Source organism: Festucalex cinctus, chromosome 4 (assembly GCF_051991245.1).
Source record: "Festucalex cinctus isolate MCC-2025b chromosome 4, RoL_Fcin_1.0, whole genome shotgun sequence".
In the NCBI taxonomy this organism is placed as follows: Eukaryota; Metazoa; Chordata; class Actinopteri; order Syngnathiformes; family Syngnathidae; genus Festucalex; species Festucalex cinctus.
Genome location: NC_135414.1, coordinates 5,922,713 through 5,942,619, shown reverse-complemented (window position 1 = coordinate 5,942,619; position 19,907 = coordinate 5,922,713). Strand labels below are relative to the sequence as shown.

The 19,907-nt window shown below is 40.7% G+C and overlaps 1 protein-coding gene across 1 annotated transcript in view; it reads left to right on the top strand.

Annotated features, from left to right (window-relative positions):
• Window positions 1–567: 567 nt before the first annotated feature.
• The window catches only part of galnt18b (UDP-N-acetyl-alpha-D-galactosamine:polypeptide N-acetylgalactosaminyltransferase 18b), a 99,865-nt gene continuing 80,525 nt past the window's right edge, over window positions 568–19,907 (top strand). The window contains exon 1 of the mRNA XM_077518438.1: window positions 568–1,052. Coding sequence (XP_077374564.1) covers window positions 809–1,052 — 244 coding nt within the window. The 5' untranslated portion in view covers window positions 568–808. The remainder of the gene's footprint in view (window positions 1,053–19,907) is intronic.

Genomic DNA, 19,907 nt, shown 5'->3' with positions numbered 1-19,907 from the left:
GGTCTGAGCCGCCAAATGTTTTTCTTTCTTTTTATTTCTTGTGATTCTCCAGTTCAGTCAGCTGCACCACAGTGGGCCTCAATAGTTTTCATTTTTTTCACTATAGTGATCATACTGAGAAGAAAAAAAAGTTGTATATTTATGGAAGCGTATATTGCATTCACTTGAGAGAAAAAAGAAAAAAAAAATTCTGAATTTTTTGGGAGGCTTTTTTTTTTCTTTTTTCTTTTTTTTTAAATTGACTGTTTTATGGAATATTTTTAATGACCGGAAGAAAAAAAAAAAAGAAAGCAGAAGGAAAATATACCATAAAAAAAAAAAAAAAAGTTAGATAAAAAACGTACCTATTTAAAAAAATACAAGTGAATGCAATACCCTTCCGTAGTACATCTATTTGAGTCAAAATAATAATATAATACTGAGTGAGGATTTATTTACAGAGAGCGACCTACAGTAGCTGATGCTGGAGGTCCAAGAGCGGCTAGTGAGCGAGTGTAGCAGGGGGAGGAGGCGTGCTGTACGGAGCCCGTCCGTCATCTTCATGCCTCCCATTGGCTGCAGCGAGAGGCTGGCCGCCTCTCTGCTTCTTTCGCTCCCTCTTCGTCAAATGTTCTTGGACCTGCCGGAGCTTTGCGATGGGTCGACAAAGGTAGCGTTCACCTGTAGATGGTGCAGCCCCAAATTGAAGATTTCGGATTACCGCTGGGATTAACTTCACTTTGCCACATTTTTTTGGTCGTTGTTGCGTGGAGATTGTGATATAATTTATTTCTGGAAATAATTTTAACCTGCATGGAGGGATGTGGGCATGGCTTGCACGAGGAGAACCAAAACTTTGGTGTCCACATGCGTGATCCTGAGCGGCATGACCAACATTGTGTGCCTGCTCTACGTCGGATGGGTGACTAATTACATCGCCAATATTTACATCAAAGTGCCCATGCCTTTCCCCGAGAGAAAGTTCGAGGAGGGGGACAAAAGATCGGGAGACACTCTCCGGCTCATGGAGAGACTTGATCGGCTGGAGAATGTGGTCAATCAACACATACAAGGTAAAGCAAATCAAATCATCAATCACCGCCATGCTTTTTAGTCTCATGCGTGACTTCACCTGCAGAGGAAAGTTGTGAAGGCTTTTTCAGCACTCGCAAGCCACGGGTGTGCCTGCGTGTGTGTGCATGCCTAATTGCTCTCTCTCTTTTTTATTTATTTAATTATTATTATTTTTATTTTTATTTTTAACTACCTCATCTGTTTTTACAGTTACAAAATAAAGGCTACGTAACAACACGTTCCACAACACATAAAGAAATTATAGACTTATATGGTCGTAATTACACTGTCCAGCAATTTGCACAAGCTGAGATCCAATATTTGAAATTCTGCCTTCAAATAAATAACTGTATACTCAGTTACAATTGATAGTGTCAATTTGTCAATCCTGTAGAAATGCACTGTAGGCCTATACGTCTCACAATGAGCGCTGTTTCAATTAAGTACACAATAATACAAACGAAAAAACATTCAAACATGCAACCATATAGCCTCCACTTCCTTTATGCTAACATATAATAGCAAACTCCCTAGGTACATTAGCATCTACAATATGTGGTGTTGCTGTCACTTGAAGCAGTGGATCTAACCTAATTTATATCTGAACATAAACAATGCAGCAACACATGTAGAGAGATACCATACCGATACACACATAAATATATTCTTTATCCTTTGAGAAGAATAACTAATATTATAGCCATGGGAAATCGAGAGAGGAACTGCGTCTCCAATATATCAGTATGTCTTAATTATACTGCCCCCTGATGGCCATGGTGCACACACTAGAATGAGCAGCACAATGTGCATTGGAGAAAGTGCGACAAAAAAAATTGATTCATTGATTCAATCTTTTAAATTACATTGTTTACTGTATGTTGTTCTAAAGTACAGAAGAGTTTTGTTTTTCTTATTAAAAATGTTGAATATCAAAGCACCTCTGTATTTTGAGTTGATTCCCATTAGTGTAGAGGAGGATGCAGTGGGAGGTGTAAGTGTAATGGCACTCGTGTATTGTAGGGTGAAATGCTAATTGCTAGTCATGCCTGACTAATGGCCTCAAAATCAATTACAATAACATAAAGTACAACACTTGGCAGCCAGAAGCTGATTTTGTAAATGACTTTTTTCTTTGTTGATTTTCCCCTGATTATGTGGTGCATTTTAAAATGGTTCCTCTGATTTTCAATGCTTGGAGTTAATTTACATAATACCTAAGCACAAAGCAGCAGTGTGTTTTTAGATGGGGGGAAAAAATGAAGCGTGACAGTCATCATAACTTATATCATTGGCCGGAAAACATTTTCATAACACTTTATCATGTACTATAAGTGATAATGTGTTACAACTCCATTAACCTCCACCTTCTTCATAATTTTAGGAAACCAAGTGTTTAAAAATAATCGACTTTGGAGATATAACACCTTTGACATGTTCCTTAGAGGGATGCCTGGAATTCTTTTTCTGCTACCCTCCAGCTTTTCCGTTACTAATGGTCTACGGTTTCTGTATGCTTGATTACACACAGTTAATTTCTTTCTGTTGTGGGTCTTTAAAAGAGCTATTCATGTCATCATGTGGTGGCGTGTGGTAGTGGGGGGGGGGTCTTCGGGCAAGTCTCAAATTGAAATAGCATCAGTGGTGGCTGGTGCCAAAGTGAGACGCAGACAGGAATCTATTCATGGTGTTCGGAGCGCTGCAGCTTTAAGCTAAGCTCGGCTAAACATTCCTAATGGAGCCACGTCTCCATTTCTGCATTTCTGTTTGCCACCTAAAGGCTCCTGTGAGGTGAAGTGTTTTGCAGGTGCTCCAGTTGACTTGAGATTTCAGTGAATTTGTTCAATATTTCTAAAATGTTTCCTTCCCAGAGCTCAGAATAAATACAAAACAGGAAAGAAAATTTGGAAATTAGTACATTAGTAAATTAGTTTATAATTGTTAATAATGCCCTGCGATTGGCTGGCAACCAGTTCAAGGTGTACCCCGCCTACTGCCCGAAGCCAGCTGGGATAGGCTCCAGCACCCCCGCAACCCTTGTGAGGAGCGGTTAAGAAGATGGATGGATGCATTGTTAATAATTACAAATATTAATATTCAAAGTCAACATTGATGTCTGAGTTGAGCTAGGGAAGATTATTTTGTGAATGCCTATATTTCCCAATATTTTTTGGCTATTTTGTACCACACCTTATACTTGCAGTTTTCTTTTATGTAATTTCCCAACATAAAATTAATGTACAGTATGACAAAATGTATGCCTCCCTCTGGTTGGGTGAGCTACAGTTTATTTCAACTTGTCACTTTAGAAACATAAGATCAGCTAGATCAAATTGTTAACCTCTTAGCATAATCACCCAAGTCGTTTTTTTAAGGTACAGTCACAATATAATTTTTTTTAAGTGTTTGCTATTTTTTTATTTTTTTTATTTTTTTATGTATGTGTAGACTTAGTCATCCAGGTCATTATAATCCTCAAATTGTTGAATTAATGCAACAAGACTCTTGTTTGTTTCGCTTTGTTTTCCCCAAAACAGTTGATAAAGACTCAGGCAATTTATGTTATTAGGCTAACAACATGTAAAAATGATGCAGCCGCGTCATCAAGCGTCCAATCAAATTTCTCTGACACCATTCCCTATAGTGCTCCTAGTCACTAGCGGGCATATTTGCATGGTATCTGACAATCCTTGTTGTGTATGTATAAATCAGCTTGTCCTATCGTAATTCATCGGACCTGGCAGAACGGGCCAAGTGTTTCAACAATCTAAAGAGGAGATAAGTCAGACGTTATGTCAGATATTCATGCCTGACAAGTGGATGCATTTTGAATAAGAGAGTTTATGCAAGACAGTAAATGGTATGCTGGTTGCCTATCCTTGATAATATCCAGCTAAATGTCCAGGTATACTAAACAACACAGAAGTAAACAATAAGGAACAAATATTAAATATGAAAATGTTACGTACTGTTTAGTAGGCCTTCCCCGACTCTGTTTCACATTGATTTAAATGAGGGTGACTTTCACATTACTCCACTGGCTGCCATCAGCAGTTTGTGTGTACGCCATCAATCACAATGCAATTTCCACGACAAAAGCTGGCACTGACATGGTAGTCACTTGTATCATATAAAAGTGAATCCAGCAGGGAACATACGTGATTTACATTTAGGATCTGATTTATTAAAGGTCTACATGCACAAAAATGCTGTGGCAACTGATGAATAAATGTGGGGGATAATCTCTGGGCGGGTAAATTTGGGAGCTTCTGAATGTTTTAAGAAATGATTTGGAGCCAATCACAAGAAGGAGTCATGCCATATCAGCTATGACAAAACACCTTTCAACTGCATTTCCTTCTTTCTTCTTTCTGAGTCATTTCAACTGACATTGGCAATTGCCTCTCCCAGGGCAGTTTTTTAGGTGCACTCTGTACGATAAATTACGCGACCAAACTCTTCCAATTAGATCACCCCAATCTTAATTTTGTGTTTGATGTGTTCTTCCAAATTTTACATGGTAAAAACTATCAACATTATAAAAAGTGCAAAACATCTGTTAAATATGTCAGTTAACATCACTTTTACAAATGGTGTCAATTGTGCCACAATGTTATGAGCTCACACGCAACCTGGATACTAACAGCATGCGCAGTTTACTCCATTCAGTTCTCTATTAGCACATTTTTCCATTCATGCACAAAATCTCACCTGCTGGCATTTATATTTAATTTAGCTGCTTTCCCCCCATTTTTATGTGAAACAATAAGCACCTTGAGGTGTTTGTCAGCTCGTTGTAGCGTCATTGTCTTTTTGTGCCACTTTTAAAAGTAGGACAGACATCCTGTAATTAGTTTTGTCCAAGTCTTTTGCATATCAAACACTCTCTCAATGTTTCGGCAGCACGTGCGTAGTCAGTGGCTTCATTATGTCTGCTGTGGATGGCTGCTTTGGATCGCTTGTAGCTCATAAATGCCAGGCAAAGTGCAGGGGCACAACATGGATCACATTAATACCCACTATATATTAGCTCCTGTTTTTCAGCCTTCGGTTTGTTTGTTGACATGAACTATGGGTGGGATGATTCAAGCTTCCTCGCAGTATTTTCACTGCTGTCGTTGCATTATTACATGTCACTTTGAGGACACAACACTGTCTGGATCTCCCATCTAATTGACCCAAGAGCATGTATTGAAGCTATTAGTAATAGTTGCCGGCGGCATCAATAGTCAGCTAGCTGCAGAGAGAGTCATTAGTGCACTTTCACAAGTGTCCCTTAAAATACATTCTCTACTTGCATTGTGGGACAAGTATCAAAGTCATGTTCACATTTTATATATTCTGACCTTGGCATTTTGCAGGAAATGTGACACCTACACAGATACATGATTAACACATCTAGCAAATGATCTTGTACTTACTTTTAATACACCGATATTCAGTCCCAGACAAAAGAGCATGTAAAGAACATTTATTGCAGCTGGCTTGCTGCGGCCTGTTCAGAAAAAGGTTTGTATCGTCAGATTGCACCGTGTGGGAGGAAAAGCACAATGTGACATTGCAAAGTATCTCGTTGCCACGACAAAGCAACATGGCAACAGCACATAAGCTGTTTGAACTCCATCTTTTATCACATTGTAGTCAGCCTGAGAGAATTTATTGGCTAGTTAGATGGTGCAGGTTCACACACGCCCACCATGAGGGTTGCATGTGCCGCTGTGCTCATTGGCTTCCTACAGTACTGCAACCAAAAGTCCTGGAAAAATTTAGCAGCTGTGTGTCTGCGCTTTGCTCAAAGTCCGGAGAACAGTGTGTCCTTTGTGTCAGTCAGTGCTTTTGGCTTTATTTGGGAAAAAGAAGGTGTAGTTGTTAGTTTGCATACAGTGAACATGCAATAGTTTAGTGGCGACATGGCCTGGCAACACTGATTTTAGGAATCTCTATGTTAGGTTTAGTGAAACCTGCAGCCAACTAGAGACTGACCTGCGTGCAGTCTAGCGTCTCCTACTGCTTTCCATAACGCTGCACATTACCGACCAAACAGTATTTCAATTATGATAAATGTTTGTGCATTTTCTCCACTATCAATTGGAAATAATGTCCTCTTTTTGTATAATAAAGGCATGGACACTTGTCATAAGTGTTACACAAACATTGGCATCAGCAAGGATGAGATGAAAAATTTTCATAATTCTAAATTTAAAAGATTCTGAATTGTCTTAAAGTGCTAGTCAGGTCCTTCGTAAATGGAACAAAGTACTTTTAATGCGAACAGTCAATTTTGTCAATTTCAAGAAAACAGTAAGATACAAAAAAAGGTGGCCTTTAAAATTGTATTTTCTAATGAATTTATGGGGAAAAAAAGATAAAGAGAAAAATGGTTATCTGAACACCCCCTACTTATGATCACAAGAGACTCAACGAAAATTGAATATTAGTATGAATGGTTTGTTTTTGTGTATGTCTTTTGATTGGTGGGTGCGAGTTTATAGTGTGTGAGCACTCACTGCTCATAAGTCAGCAGACTGCTGACTCACGGGTGTTTGGTCACAACCAGACTTTTAATAATTAATAAATTATTACCAAAAACGCATTAGTCTTCAAAATGTTGAAAAATCCATCAAAATAAAAACATTAACCATACACCAAGCATTGATCAACTGTCTACTTCATTCAAATACCATTTTGATGACCTGGAATATGGACGCTACTTCATCTACCATCTTTCTTTTCTTGCTTGAACCCTGAAAATATAGCCACTTAAAGCCCTCAGTGGCTGGAATGTATCCCACAGTGTCGTCATGCGGCTTTTCCACACCACAACAACGAGGCACTCTAAAGCTGCGATGCCAGTGGATTACCTGAAGGGAAGATACATTTTCTGGGTGTAGGCATAGCGAGCTATGTTATGATCGTGCCAGATAACTGCTGATGCGTACAAAGGCGCTCAAGCTCTTCTTTGGTGGAGAAGCTGACAGAAACTGACAGGTGAAAGCAGTATATCCTCAACTAAATACTACATAGTTAGGACTTTGCATATGGTTACAACAATCACCGCCAAAAATGTATCATGTATTTCAGAAACTCATCTCTAAAATCACTCTATGTGGTATTTAACAGATGTGTGTATTTGCATGCAGGTGTTAGTTTCTTTGATTTCCTGCCATCTGTAACCCAAATGCAATACCCTGGATGATTTAGAAATGTTGCCATCACACAGATGCTCCAATGGAGCGTGTCTTGAATTCATTTTTCTACTGTCAGCGCAGTTGCATCACAGCTGATCAGATGATGCAGTAGACTTGAGGCAAGTGACGTCCCCTGCTGAGTATCTAATTGGTTTGGGAAAACCGAACCGGAACACTGTTTCTCACTTTCAATACACTGTAGCACTAATGGAACATTTTCACATTTTCATTCCAGCTCCAAAAATCAAATAGATATGCTAACCCTTTTTGATTTTGAAATTACTGTAGCAATAAAAGTAATGATTTACCTGGTTATTATGCATACAGGAAGTGAAAATGGAAGAAGTGACACAAATAATGGCTTCCATTCTTTACAAGATGTTGGACTGCATCAGTGGGAATTTTTGTCCATTCATCCAGAAGAACATTTGTCAGGTCAGCGTTCACTGATCACGACGGACCAGAGAGAGGGTCGGCTTGCTCACCATCTCTGTCCTCATTCAACCCAACATGAGCTGAATGACCAGAAGGGGCCTGCCCAAAACGGTTCCCACAAAGTGTCTGGCCAAGATGAAGACTTAACATTCATGGTCAGTTCAACACTTGATTGTCAACCCATTTTTTTCCCCACCCTTGACAATAATATGTTCTATGCAGCTCCACTAGTCTTGGAATGTGAGTTAAGCAGCAAAATCCTGCAGGTTTTATCAATATCAGAAGGTGGCCATTTTGCCACTTGCTGTCGAGTGAAAATGACATCACAACTGCTCAGGTCTCCAGTGACAACCAATCACAGCTCAGCTTCAAAAAACAGGTGAGTTGTGATTGGCCGTTGCCTGAGCCCCAAGAGCATCAACTGTGATGCCGACAGCAAGTGGCAAAATGGCCACCCCTTCAGATGAATAAATACGGCTGGATTTTGCTTCATAACTCATATTCCAGAAATGTAACATTAACCCTTTATCATACGAGCAATTTTGCCGAAAATGCTTTAAAAAAAGTTGCATTCAAAGTACATTTGAAGCTGTTCCTGAACCATTTAGAGTATCGGCATAGTTTATATATTTTTTTTAAGAATGTTTGCCCGCCAGAGACCATCCAAATTTTAAGGGGTTAATCAGAATGTCATGTTCAAACTCATGAGGTCAAATAACATAGTATTGTCAAGAAACGTTTATTAAGAAGTGTATTGTTGGTTGTGGGGGAAAGGATTTGCTGTTATGCAGCTGGAAAATGACTCCTCATTCAGTATCCTTGAGATAGATGTTACGCCCGGCATCAGCAAAAACGTTTTCCGACCCCTTTTATGGCGGATGGTGAGGTTGAAGTCCTGTACTAGCAACGCCCACCGCATAAGTCGTTGATTGTGGTTGTACATGCGTGACAAAAAGACAAGTGGGTTATGATCAGTATATACAGTAATCGGCGAAGAGCTGGACCCAAGGTATACCTCGAAGTGTTGTAGAGCGAGCAATAGAGACAGTGTTTCCTTTTCGATTGTGGAGTATCTTAGTTGATGCTTGTTAAATTTGCGGGAGAAGTAACTAACAGGATGGTCCACCCCGCTAGCATCTTCCTGCATCAAAACTGCACCCGCTCCATCGGCACTTGCATCTATTTCAAGTTTGTAGGGCCGAGAGGGATCGGGAGCACCGAGAACAGGGGCATGACATAAAAGTGATTTAACACTGTCAAAAGCGTGTTTACACTCCGGGGTCCACGCGAACGTAACCTTGGGGCTTAGCAGATTAGTAAGGGGGAGAACAACAGCAGAGAAGTTACGACAGAAGCTCCTATAGTATCCAGCCATTCCAAGAAAGCGGCGCAATTCGCGTCGGGTAGTAGGAGTAGGATAACTATTTATTGCGCCCACTTTCGCTTCTATCGGACGTACCTGCCCTTGGCCCACCTCGACCTAAATATACAACCTGGGCTTTTCCGAATTCACACTTCGCCAAGTTAAGGGTGAGGGAGGCGTGAGCTGACCTTGAAAAAACTTGTCGGAGTGTATCCAAGTGGTCTTGCCAAGTGCATGAGTGCACAATCAAATCATCGAAATAAGCATTACAGTTAGGAAGACCGTGTAAAACCCGATTCACCAAGCGCTGAAAGGTGGCGGGTGCATTGCACATCCCGAAAGCCATAACTGTATACTGTAGGAAATAGTCGGGTGTAACAAAGGCGGAGATTTCGGACGCACGCTCAGTTAAAGGTACTTGCCAGTAACCTTTCAATAAATCCAGTTTTGTAACGAATTTGGCGGGTCCGAGATTATCGATACAATCCTCCATACGAGGCATGGGATATGAGTCCGGAACTGTAACAGCGTTAACTTTACGGTAATCAGTAATAAAACGTGGTGAGCCATCAGGTTTTTCCTCCACCAAGCAAGGCGAACTCCATGCACTAAAACTATGTTTGGCCAACCCGTTCTTCAATAGATATTCGGCTTCTTGTTTCATAAGAAGGCGTTTGGTGGGATTTACTCGATAGGGACGTTGACGGATAGGTTTTGCATCCTGTACGTCGATACCGTGCATCAGCACAGCGGTGCGACTCGGCACGTCACCAAAAGGCACGGGAATTCATTAATCAGTTGAATAAGATCTTTTTGTTGATCTTGTGAGACGTGTGAAAGAAAAGAAAACAGGGTTTGTAGCATTTCCGGGTTTGGCAAACGGGTACTATGTTGCTTGTGAGCGGTTAGTCCGTCATCTTCCGTATCACTGGCATCGGCCACAACTAAGGCCGACACAGAATGTTTTGGGGGCGGGCCACTTTTGGCTGCTTCTATGTTGGGTTCGCGGGAATGATATTGTTTTAGCATGTTTATGTGGCATATACGGGTTTTTCGTTTCCGGTCCGGTGTACTAATTACATAGTCAGTTTTATTAAAGTTGTTGTTGCACCATGTAAGGACCGGAGAACTTTGCAGATAACGCGCCACTCGAAACAGGAAGTAACACGAGTACTTTATCACCTACCTTGAAACTACGGTTCACAGTCTTTCTGTCAAAATGACTTTTCATTTTTGACTGAACGTTAACAAGGGAGGATTTGGCTATTTCGTTAGCCTTCAGGAGACGTTCGCGAAAGGTGCTGACGTAATCAAGGATATTCGAGGAGGATGAAGTGGTCGACAACATCTTCTCCTTTAATGCCTTCAATGGTCCGCGAGGGGAATGTGCAAAAACTAACTCCGCAGGGCTGAACCCCAATGATTCTTGGACAGCATCACGGACCACGAACAATACAAAAGGGATCCCCTCATCCCAGCTCCTTCCCGTTTCTAAACAATATTTTCGCAGCATCGATTTAAGTGTTTGATGCCAGCGCTCAGGAGCGCCCTGGGACTCGGGATGATACGCACTGGAGACAACATGTCAGATGTCGAGGCTTTGGAGCACTTGGTTAAAAAGATTGGATTGAAAATTCGCTCCTTGGTCGGTCTGGATGACTCGTGGGAGCCCGAAGACCGAGAAGAACTTCGTCAGGGCTTTTGTGACGGACGAGGAAGTAATTCTCCTTAAAGGGATGGCCTCAGGGAACCGAGTGGCGGCACACATAATGGTAAGTAAGTATTCATTTCCGTTTTGCGTTCGGGGAAGCGGACCCACACAATCAACTATGACTCTATCGAATGGCTGGTCTATTACGGTAATTGGGTGTAATGGGGCTTGGGGAATAACCTGATTCGGTTTACCAGCGAGTTGGCAGGTGTGGCATGTTCGGCAGTAGGCTGCTACATCCTTTTTCATGCCGGGCCAAAAGAACTGCTTAAGAATAAGTTGGTAAGTTTTGGTGACGCCTAAATGGCCGGACCACGGGCTTTCATGTGCCAGAGTTAGAATCGGTATTCTATATTTCGTAGGGACTACAATTTGGTAAACTGCTTGTATATTTGGATCATCCATTGTTTTTGGGGACCATTTCCGCATCAGAATATTATCGTCAAGGAAATAACCAGTGTACTTACTGTCAATTTGCTCGCTACTCACCACACTTCTTAACATGGAGCGTAAGCTTGGGTCCGCCCTCTGCTCAGCATACAGGTGGTCATGGGAGTAGGGCAACGCCAGGCTCTTAGTCGTTTTAGGCTATGTGGTGAGTGTTGGGGATTCAGCCTGGTTCCGGGATGCGGTAGTTGACTTTTTAGAATCAGGTATAAAATGGGATGAGTCCGACATGGTAGACGCAAAAATACTATCACACAAATCAATATCAGGATTTTTCCGGGCTTGCGCGCGCATGAGGGCACAGATGGGGTATAGTTCTGGGGGACCCTCATCGTTTCTTTGAGGGGAATCTACCACCTGCAGGGCTGGAGTAACTTTACCCCCGGCTATATCATTTCCCATTAACATTTGTATTCCCTCGATGGGCAATTCGGGACACACTGCAACTGGGAAAAATCCGGTAATAAGATCAGATTGTACGTGAATAAGGTGAACAGGCTGAGGAATATATCCCATCTCTATCCCCCGCAGTACCGTCCCATAACCACATGCTGACTCGGGAGAAAAGGGCAGTGCGCTGGCTAAAATAACTGATTGTGAACCCCCGGTATCTCTAAGAATATGGATGGGGCGCTGGTCAGAGGCTTTTCCCGAAAAAGAAACGAATCCTTGAAAAATAAATGGTTTAAAACAAGGGTCAGGATTTTTGGTGGCGTCGGGTACTAAGGTGCACGGGTCTGATTTAATCAACCCGACGCCTTTTGGGTTTAAAGCGGGCTGACCCACTTTACGTTTTAGCGCGGGGCAGAACGCGATGACATGCCCAGGTTTGTGGCAGTAATAACACTCTCGGTCAGTGTTTTTGACTTTATCGGCAGCGGGTTTCTCAGCAGAACCCGTAAATGGAACACGAGGCCTGTCTACATGAATAGTAAATACATTTTTGTGTGTCAGGACAAACTCGTCGGCCAAAACAGCGGCTTCGTCGAGGGTTTTCACTTTTTGTTCGTTTAGATATACCACCACCCGGTCAGGGAGATTTTTCTTAAAGTCCTCAAGCAAGAGCAGCTCCCGCACAGTAGCGAGAGTAACGGCTTTGGCTGAGTAACACCACTTGTCAAAAAGGGTTCCCTTCTCCCTGGCAAACTCGACGTAGGTGCGGTTTGGGGCTTTTTTGTAGTTCCTAAATTTTTGACGGTAGGCTTCAGGTACGAGTTCATATGCGCGTAAAATAGTTGCTTTCACCGTTTCATAGCATAAGCTATCCTCCAGTGGCAACGCAGCAACTACTTCCTGGGCTTTTCCCTGTATCTTGCATTGTAACAAGTGAGGCCAAACTTCACGCGGCCACTGCAGGGCCGTTGCAATGCGCTCGAAAGCGAAAAAATATGAGTCCACCTCGCTTTCTCTAAAAGCGGGCATGAGGGGAAGATATTTGCCTACATCGAAAGCGGAGCAGGGTTGAGAGGTGGAAGGCGGGGCTGCAGCAGGACCGGGGCTCGGGAGGCCACGCTGAGCTTCAAGCTCCAGCCGTTTAAATTTAACAGCTTTATCCGCCTCAATTTCCATTTTCCGAACCTCCAACTCAACATGGGCTTTTCTTGCACTCTCCCGTTCCTCGACCTCTATTCTGAGGCGGGCTTTCAGTGCATCCTTTCGAATTTGGCTCGGAACAAAAATAGAAAAATGTTCCGCAATTTCTATTAGGTCCACTTTCCTACAATTGTGCAGATCCTCCATTGAGGGATTTAATAAAAACTCTCTTAAATCAAAAGACGCCATCTTTGGCCTGTCCGGTTACAATTAATGTATATTTAATAATGTTTGTCCCCTACCCGGAAATTAAATCTACTATTATTATTGTCGCGGGAGTTTGATCCCGGATGAGCCCCCAATGTGTTACGCCCGGCTCGTCAAGGGGAAGGGAAGTAACACAATAACAGAAAATATAGAGTAGATAAACACGGGGTCGACTTTAACATCTGAGTAGTTTTAATTGAAGTTTCAGGCAGGGGTTTGACAAGGGAGTGAAAGTGGAAGGTGAACAAATAATAACCGCATTTGACAGAACTGACAGAACGGAGGAGAAACAACAAAACCCAAAAGGGGAATAATACACGGATACAACGAGCAACAGAATGGGTTACCCAGCTCACGGGTGTAGCGAGTGTCTCACACCAATAGCAAAAACGAAAGAGACACCAACGAGGCGAGCTGCACTGAGAAGTTCCAGCCGCCCCGAGGAGCGGCAATGCAGCGCTTTTTATTGTGGAGCAGTCCGGCCAGATGGTAGTCGGCGATTGGCGGAGAGGGCTGGAGCTGCTCCACCGAGGGCGTAGGGGCGGACGACCACCGCCCAGGACGTCGCGCCAGCACATCCGTCCAATCAGCGCGTCGCGCTGGCACAGTCGTCCAATCAGCGCGTCGCGCTGGCACAGTCGTCCAATCCGGGTGTCGCGCTGGCGCATTCAACTGCAGTCCCATTATACGGGCACCAGCCGACACAAACACACACATACATACTAGGAGAGCGTAGCCAGCGGCGGGCCCGAGCCGCCAGCCGTAACAATAGACACCAAACCCCCAGTTGCTCCTGATGGGGTCATTATTGTAAATAGATATGTCCCTTGGTTAACTTTCACTCCAAGACTCAAAAGATCCCCACATTAATCTCTTCCTATTTCCAAAGCACTAATAATGATTGTGATGTAGAAATAACGGCAGCTACAATGTATGTTGGCATGACAGACATTTTTTCAGCAAAACCCTTCACGATCGGGAGGTTCATTAAATAGCAGTTTGTTTGAAGGCTTGCTTTGACCACTGTGGATTTGTGTCTTCCATTGTGTTGCCTGATTGAATGGCCAGGAGGCATGCGGGAGCGTGTGATTACCACAACCATGATTTATCCCCAAATGATTGTGACGGTTCCAAAGATGGCTTCCAGCAAATCCGCCCATCACATCAGTCGAGAAGCTCGGTTAATCAGCGTTTCCTCTCATGCTCGGAGGACATTTATATTTGGGCATTTATCTGATGCCACTTTTGAGAATGACAATGGATACAACGGCAGAATAAATGAGAGAAATCAGAGCAGTGTGTGTGTGTTGGGGTGGATGCGCGCGTGTGTATTGTTCAGTTTGTGGGCTTGGTGTTTGGTATGCAACTTGGTAAACTTATACATCATTCCCTTTGAAGCGCTCAGTCTTATAGAGTATAGCCAAAAGACTCATTTGTTCCTTTGGAAAGAGACACAATCATCTTTCTTCCAGAGTTTCCGCTCTTTTTTTTCACTCGTAAATCAACAGCTTGGGGTCATTTTACTTCATCACAGCTTCCAAATAGTGATGCGGATATAAATAAAGTGCACTGCTTGACCCGCAGCCAGAAGAGGCGCTGATGATTCAGCAACAACTAATCTGCTCTTTAAAAAATAACTACATGACATCAGTTATGGGAGGTTTGAGCTACAGGACACACTAAAGACTAAATGGCACAGCTCCCCAGGATGGGATTATTATGATGAGTACACTCGAAAACTTCAGAACGTTCAGAGAGTGAATTGTTAAAGTGAACCCAATGCATACATTTTCTTGGCGATATCATCTATGTGCCCCATTAGTCTAAACACTTTATTCTGATAAATATTGTGTTTGTGGAGTAAAGCAAAGAGTTAAGCAAAATATTCCACATGCTTCAACCATCCGATTAGGGTGAGATTTTAAGCAGCACCGTGCCCTGCCGTCAACTGAAATCGACATCCAAGTGCACTTTCCGAACATCACGTCTCATGTCTGAATTTGGTCATGTGATGTTTGCAATGCGAGCCCGAAGGTACTTACGGTGTCCAGTTGGCAGCAGAGGGTGGTAGAATGTCAAAATGGCTGAGCCTTGAGATTGATGAAAATAGGTGGATGAATTTGCTTCCTTCTTATTCCATCAATGCAATGTCAATAAGCATATTGGAACATATTACTGCACTTTAGGAATTGGAAAAAAAAATCGCAATACTGTATTGGTTGGCCACACGTTGGCCACCTTTACACCCCATGTCATATGTTAGTTTTTGTGTCAGTGATAACGTTACTATAGATTAATTGACATTAATGTTATCACAAATATTTGTTGTTTTGACTTCTTATGTTTTCTTTACAAATATGTTTTTCTTTTATTCTTCATATTAGCTTAAAACGGTTACACAACAATTTTGTTGGATTATTCTATTCATCAATGGGATAATAAACAGAATATTCCATTCTGGAATATTGAAATTCAAAACTGTTATGTGAGCCGGTAAGCTAAAAAAAAAAAAAAAAAAGACTAAAAAATGCTGCTTTAAATATGAAAATCAATAAAGGTCTACTTTCCACCTAGATTTGTTTTGGTTTCTAACTTTGAACAAGATATCCAGAAATAAAGAGCTTTGGGCCATGGTAAACCAATAATGTTGATTTTAAGCATCCTTTACTCAATGATTTAATACTTTCTTAACATTGAGTGATAGTTTATTCTGGTTGTTTTCAACTCGTGAATTGTTGTGTAGGCTTTCTTGCCTTTACCATTTCAGTTTACTTGCAGACTCTAAACTGCAGGCTTAAGATTGGTTAAGCATAGGTGCTGCTGCCATGGTGACAAGAAAAAAAAATGTCATTATGTTTGTGGATACTAACCAGGAGAAACCTTCAATAATTAATTATAAAGAATCCATAGTGACGTCCCAATAAAAATGCTTCATCTTCTATAAAATCCCTATGTGGATGTTCTGACTTGTTAATAGCTTTGTGCTTTTGTTATTGTCTTTATGTGAGTGGAATCATATTGCTGAGATTGATTGGTTGTGTTACCTGGAGATTTTCCTCCAGCTTTCCCTGAGTTTGAGATTCATTTGACTTTGGTTGCTACAAATATTGCGCTCTCCATTTATTAAAAGTCTGAATCATCTGCCAGTACAGCAGCCTGTAGGCAGTAATGTAGACGCTGTGACGGAGAGCGTCTGGGGTGATGAGTGCAAAGCGGGGTAGAAATTCGGTTAAATTGAAACTACAGGAATATGGATGCACTGGAGGATGTTTGCTAATGAAAACAATTAATTACATTGAATCCAGCGGAGAAAATCATGACGGAGTGCAAATCAGGCATAAAGTAGCAATTCAGCAGATGTCCCTTGGCAAATTCTACTAAAGAGATAAAGTTCCCCAACGCACATATTCTCAATTTGCTTTCCTCCTTTTCTACATGCAACAAGAATACGAATTCATTTGTTAGACACAAATTTGCACTTTACCTTGATTGCATTCTCAGTAAAAATAAATAAATAAATAAATGCTATTATTTAGGGGTGTTAAAAAAAATCGATTCGGCGATATATCGCGATACTACATCGCGCGATTCTCGAATCGATTCAATAAGGGCAGAATCGATTTTTTTTTTTTTTTTTTTTTTTTTTTTTTTTTTTTAGGATTCACACCTTGAGCATGGAAGAATGTTATATGAACGGAACATTAAGCCTTAATATTTTATTTTAATGCTGTTCAAACATGAAACAGATTACAACCTCTATAAGACTGAAATTTCAGATAAATAAATAATACATTTTCATATAAATCTTACACTCTACAAGCTTACTGATTAGTATTTTCTAAATTTGAATGAAAAAAAATCGCAACAATCGACTTATAAATTCGTATCGGGATTAATCGGTATCGAATCGAATCGTGACCTGTGAATCGTGATACGAATCGAATCGTCAGGTACTAGGCAATTCACACCCCTACTATTATTTAAATCTACATACAAACAGCGATTCATTTCAAAATGTTAATTTAACATTTTCGTCATCAGCACCATGGGGGTCCCCCTCGCACCCAATTATCAATACCGAGGGCCCACACGAGAAAAGTTTGAGCATCATGAATAATTAATTAACTGTGGCTCCTTCTGGTGTGTGCGACTTGGCCACTGGGGGCAGCATGATACAGTTATGAAGACAGACATGAAGAAGACTTTCACAACTACTGGAAGTGACCAATTAAAATGCATTAATATGACTGTTACTCTTTGCAGAGGATAAATAAAATAAGCCTGTGTCAGGGGCATGCAGTGTGGGGCACCCATGTTGAGGATTTTTTTTTTTTTCCATTGCAGATAGTCAGAGATTGTACAATGAGGAGAATGTTGAGGAGGAGCATGTCATCCAGCAGCGATTGAGGCATCAAAGCAAATTTATGTGATTGCTTTAAATACACAATGTGTAACAAGTTTTTAATTTTCTGGACAGACTAAAAATTAATCAAGCACTTGCGAAAGAGCAAAAATGACATTATTGCACTCTGGCATTAATTATGATTATATCAGTTTAATTTTTTTTTTTTAATTTAATCTCATCGCTCTCTATATATTAAATTTGGTAAAGTAATGAATATGTTGATGGGTGTTTTCAGAGCATTTAGCAGACATTTAATTAAGTTTGAGGGATATATGGTATGTCAGCTGTGACAAGTCACGTCGAACAACTTTAACAAATGTTGTCGGATTATACTCTTCCTTCCTTCCAAATGTTTTCAATATTTGTCAACAGTGATTTGAGTTCATATTCCTCCTCTGCCCGTGTTTTCATTATTAACGTCACAAAGTGTGTAAGTGGGCTACATCTCCGACACCCCCGTGCAATTATGTTCAATCTTTTCATCTTCTGCATGAACAAGTGTACGCTGTCATTTCCTCACGGCGCGCAGCACTCAAGACGTCTCTTTGAGTCGAAACCTGAATGTCGGATGCAATTTGTCACACACACTACCAGACCATGAAATACTACATGAGCAAAGGTTAATTTTATGCCGAAGCTGCAAATAGATACGTCGGGAGCGTGTTAAACCTATGAGATTTGTTGGAAAAATGATGAAAAGAAGGATTTTATACAAATATATATATATATATATATATATATATATATATATATATATATATATACATATATATATATATATATATATATATATATATATATATATATATATATATATATATATATATATATATGTCATTTGCAAACATTGATTAAATGCATGTATGCAGTTGCATGCATGCATGTATTGCTCAAAACATAACAGCATCATATCAATTGGGTGCAATTCATCAATTATTAATTAATTTAACGCAAATTACTTTTGTTTTATCTAATGTCCCGTCGGGGTGTTTTTTAAAGCGAAATTTACCACCGAGCACACCAACTGGAGTCACCCCTGTCATTTTGGAACAACAGGCGTAGGAAATGCCGTGCATTGACCAAATCACTGACCTGCGCAGCCTACAATGTAACCATCCGCGGTTACGTTCAGGGCTCAAGTGCGGTCAAAAAAAATAGTGCGATTAATATGCGTTAATACGTGATTAATGCGACATTTTTCTGTGATTAATTAATCTATTAACGCTTTAACTTTCACAGCCCTATTTATGTTAGACTTATTTTACTTGTAAAGTGGTGCATTGAGATGCAAGTGACAAACTTGAGATGATGAGCTTGAGATTTTTAATGCCACTGCCAGTTGAAGTTTACACTCAACGTAAACAGAAAAGAAAGATAATTGCATGTTGAATACTTTAAACAATTACATACCTTTAGCTTAGTAAAGTCTGTTAGCTTCATGCTATGCCATACGTCATAGATGGGCTAGCAAATGCTATGTATGTGGCGGTTTTGAACGTAAGCAGTGAGAAAGAGCAATACATGTCGACAGAAAATACAAAAATAATCACAGGCATACATTATATTCTTTATCCTCTGCAAAAAAATACAAATATTGCTGCAGTTACTGTGTCACTTCCAGTAGTCGTAAAAGCCTCCTTCATTTGTCTTCTTGACTGTATTATTCTTCCCCCAGTGGCCAAATCACACACACCAGAAGGAGCCACAATGAATTACTTATGATGCACAAACTGTTTAGTTCTACACAATCCGTTTAATGTTTTAATTTAGTACAATATAGTACTACTTACTCATTAAAAAACAAATTGGAAGAATGTTTGTAGTTTTTTTTTTGTGTTTTTTTTTCTTGGCAAGAGGGCTGAAACCAATTAACGGCATTTCCATTTATTTCAATGGATAAAGAGGATTTAAGATTCAAGTGTGTGGAGTTACAACCGTAGTCTCAACACAAATTAAACTCATATCTCAAGGCACCACTATTTTGATAGCTATGAATGTTAACGTTGCTTCGATAGTTGGTTCTGCAGTTAATAAATGAAGTTTTATGAGGCTGACTTGAACTGGAACTGATGGTTTCCGATTTATGTATTTTGTTTATCTAAACTAATGTGGTGGTTAACAAGCATCCTGGGACATGTTTGATTGTGTTGGTTACACGGTAGTTGGTAAATGGCAAATGAGACATTTGGGCCTGCTACTCCATCTTTTTTATTTCATATTTTGAATATAAAGTAGACTCTTGGCACGAGCAGGTTGATTATTATTGGATTTAGTGTAGAACATAAGAGAGAGTAATATTCGGAGCATGTTCATATTTTATGCCATTTTGACATTCACCTGGGCGGTCTATTTAAAAAGTGAAGAAAGCCCGTCGCCACCTGCCTGGATCAGACCGAAGATGCAAGGTGGGCAGGCCTGACGAATCAATAATGAGCAGTCTATGTATAAAGCTGTCAGTGTGTGAAGCTAATCCCTTAAACGTAATTGATCTAATGAGGTATCCTGCTG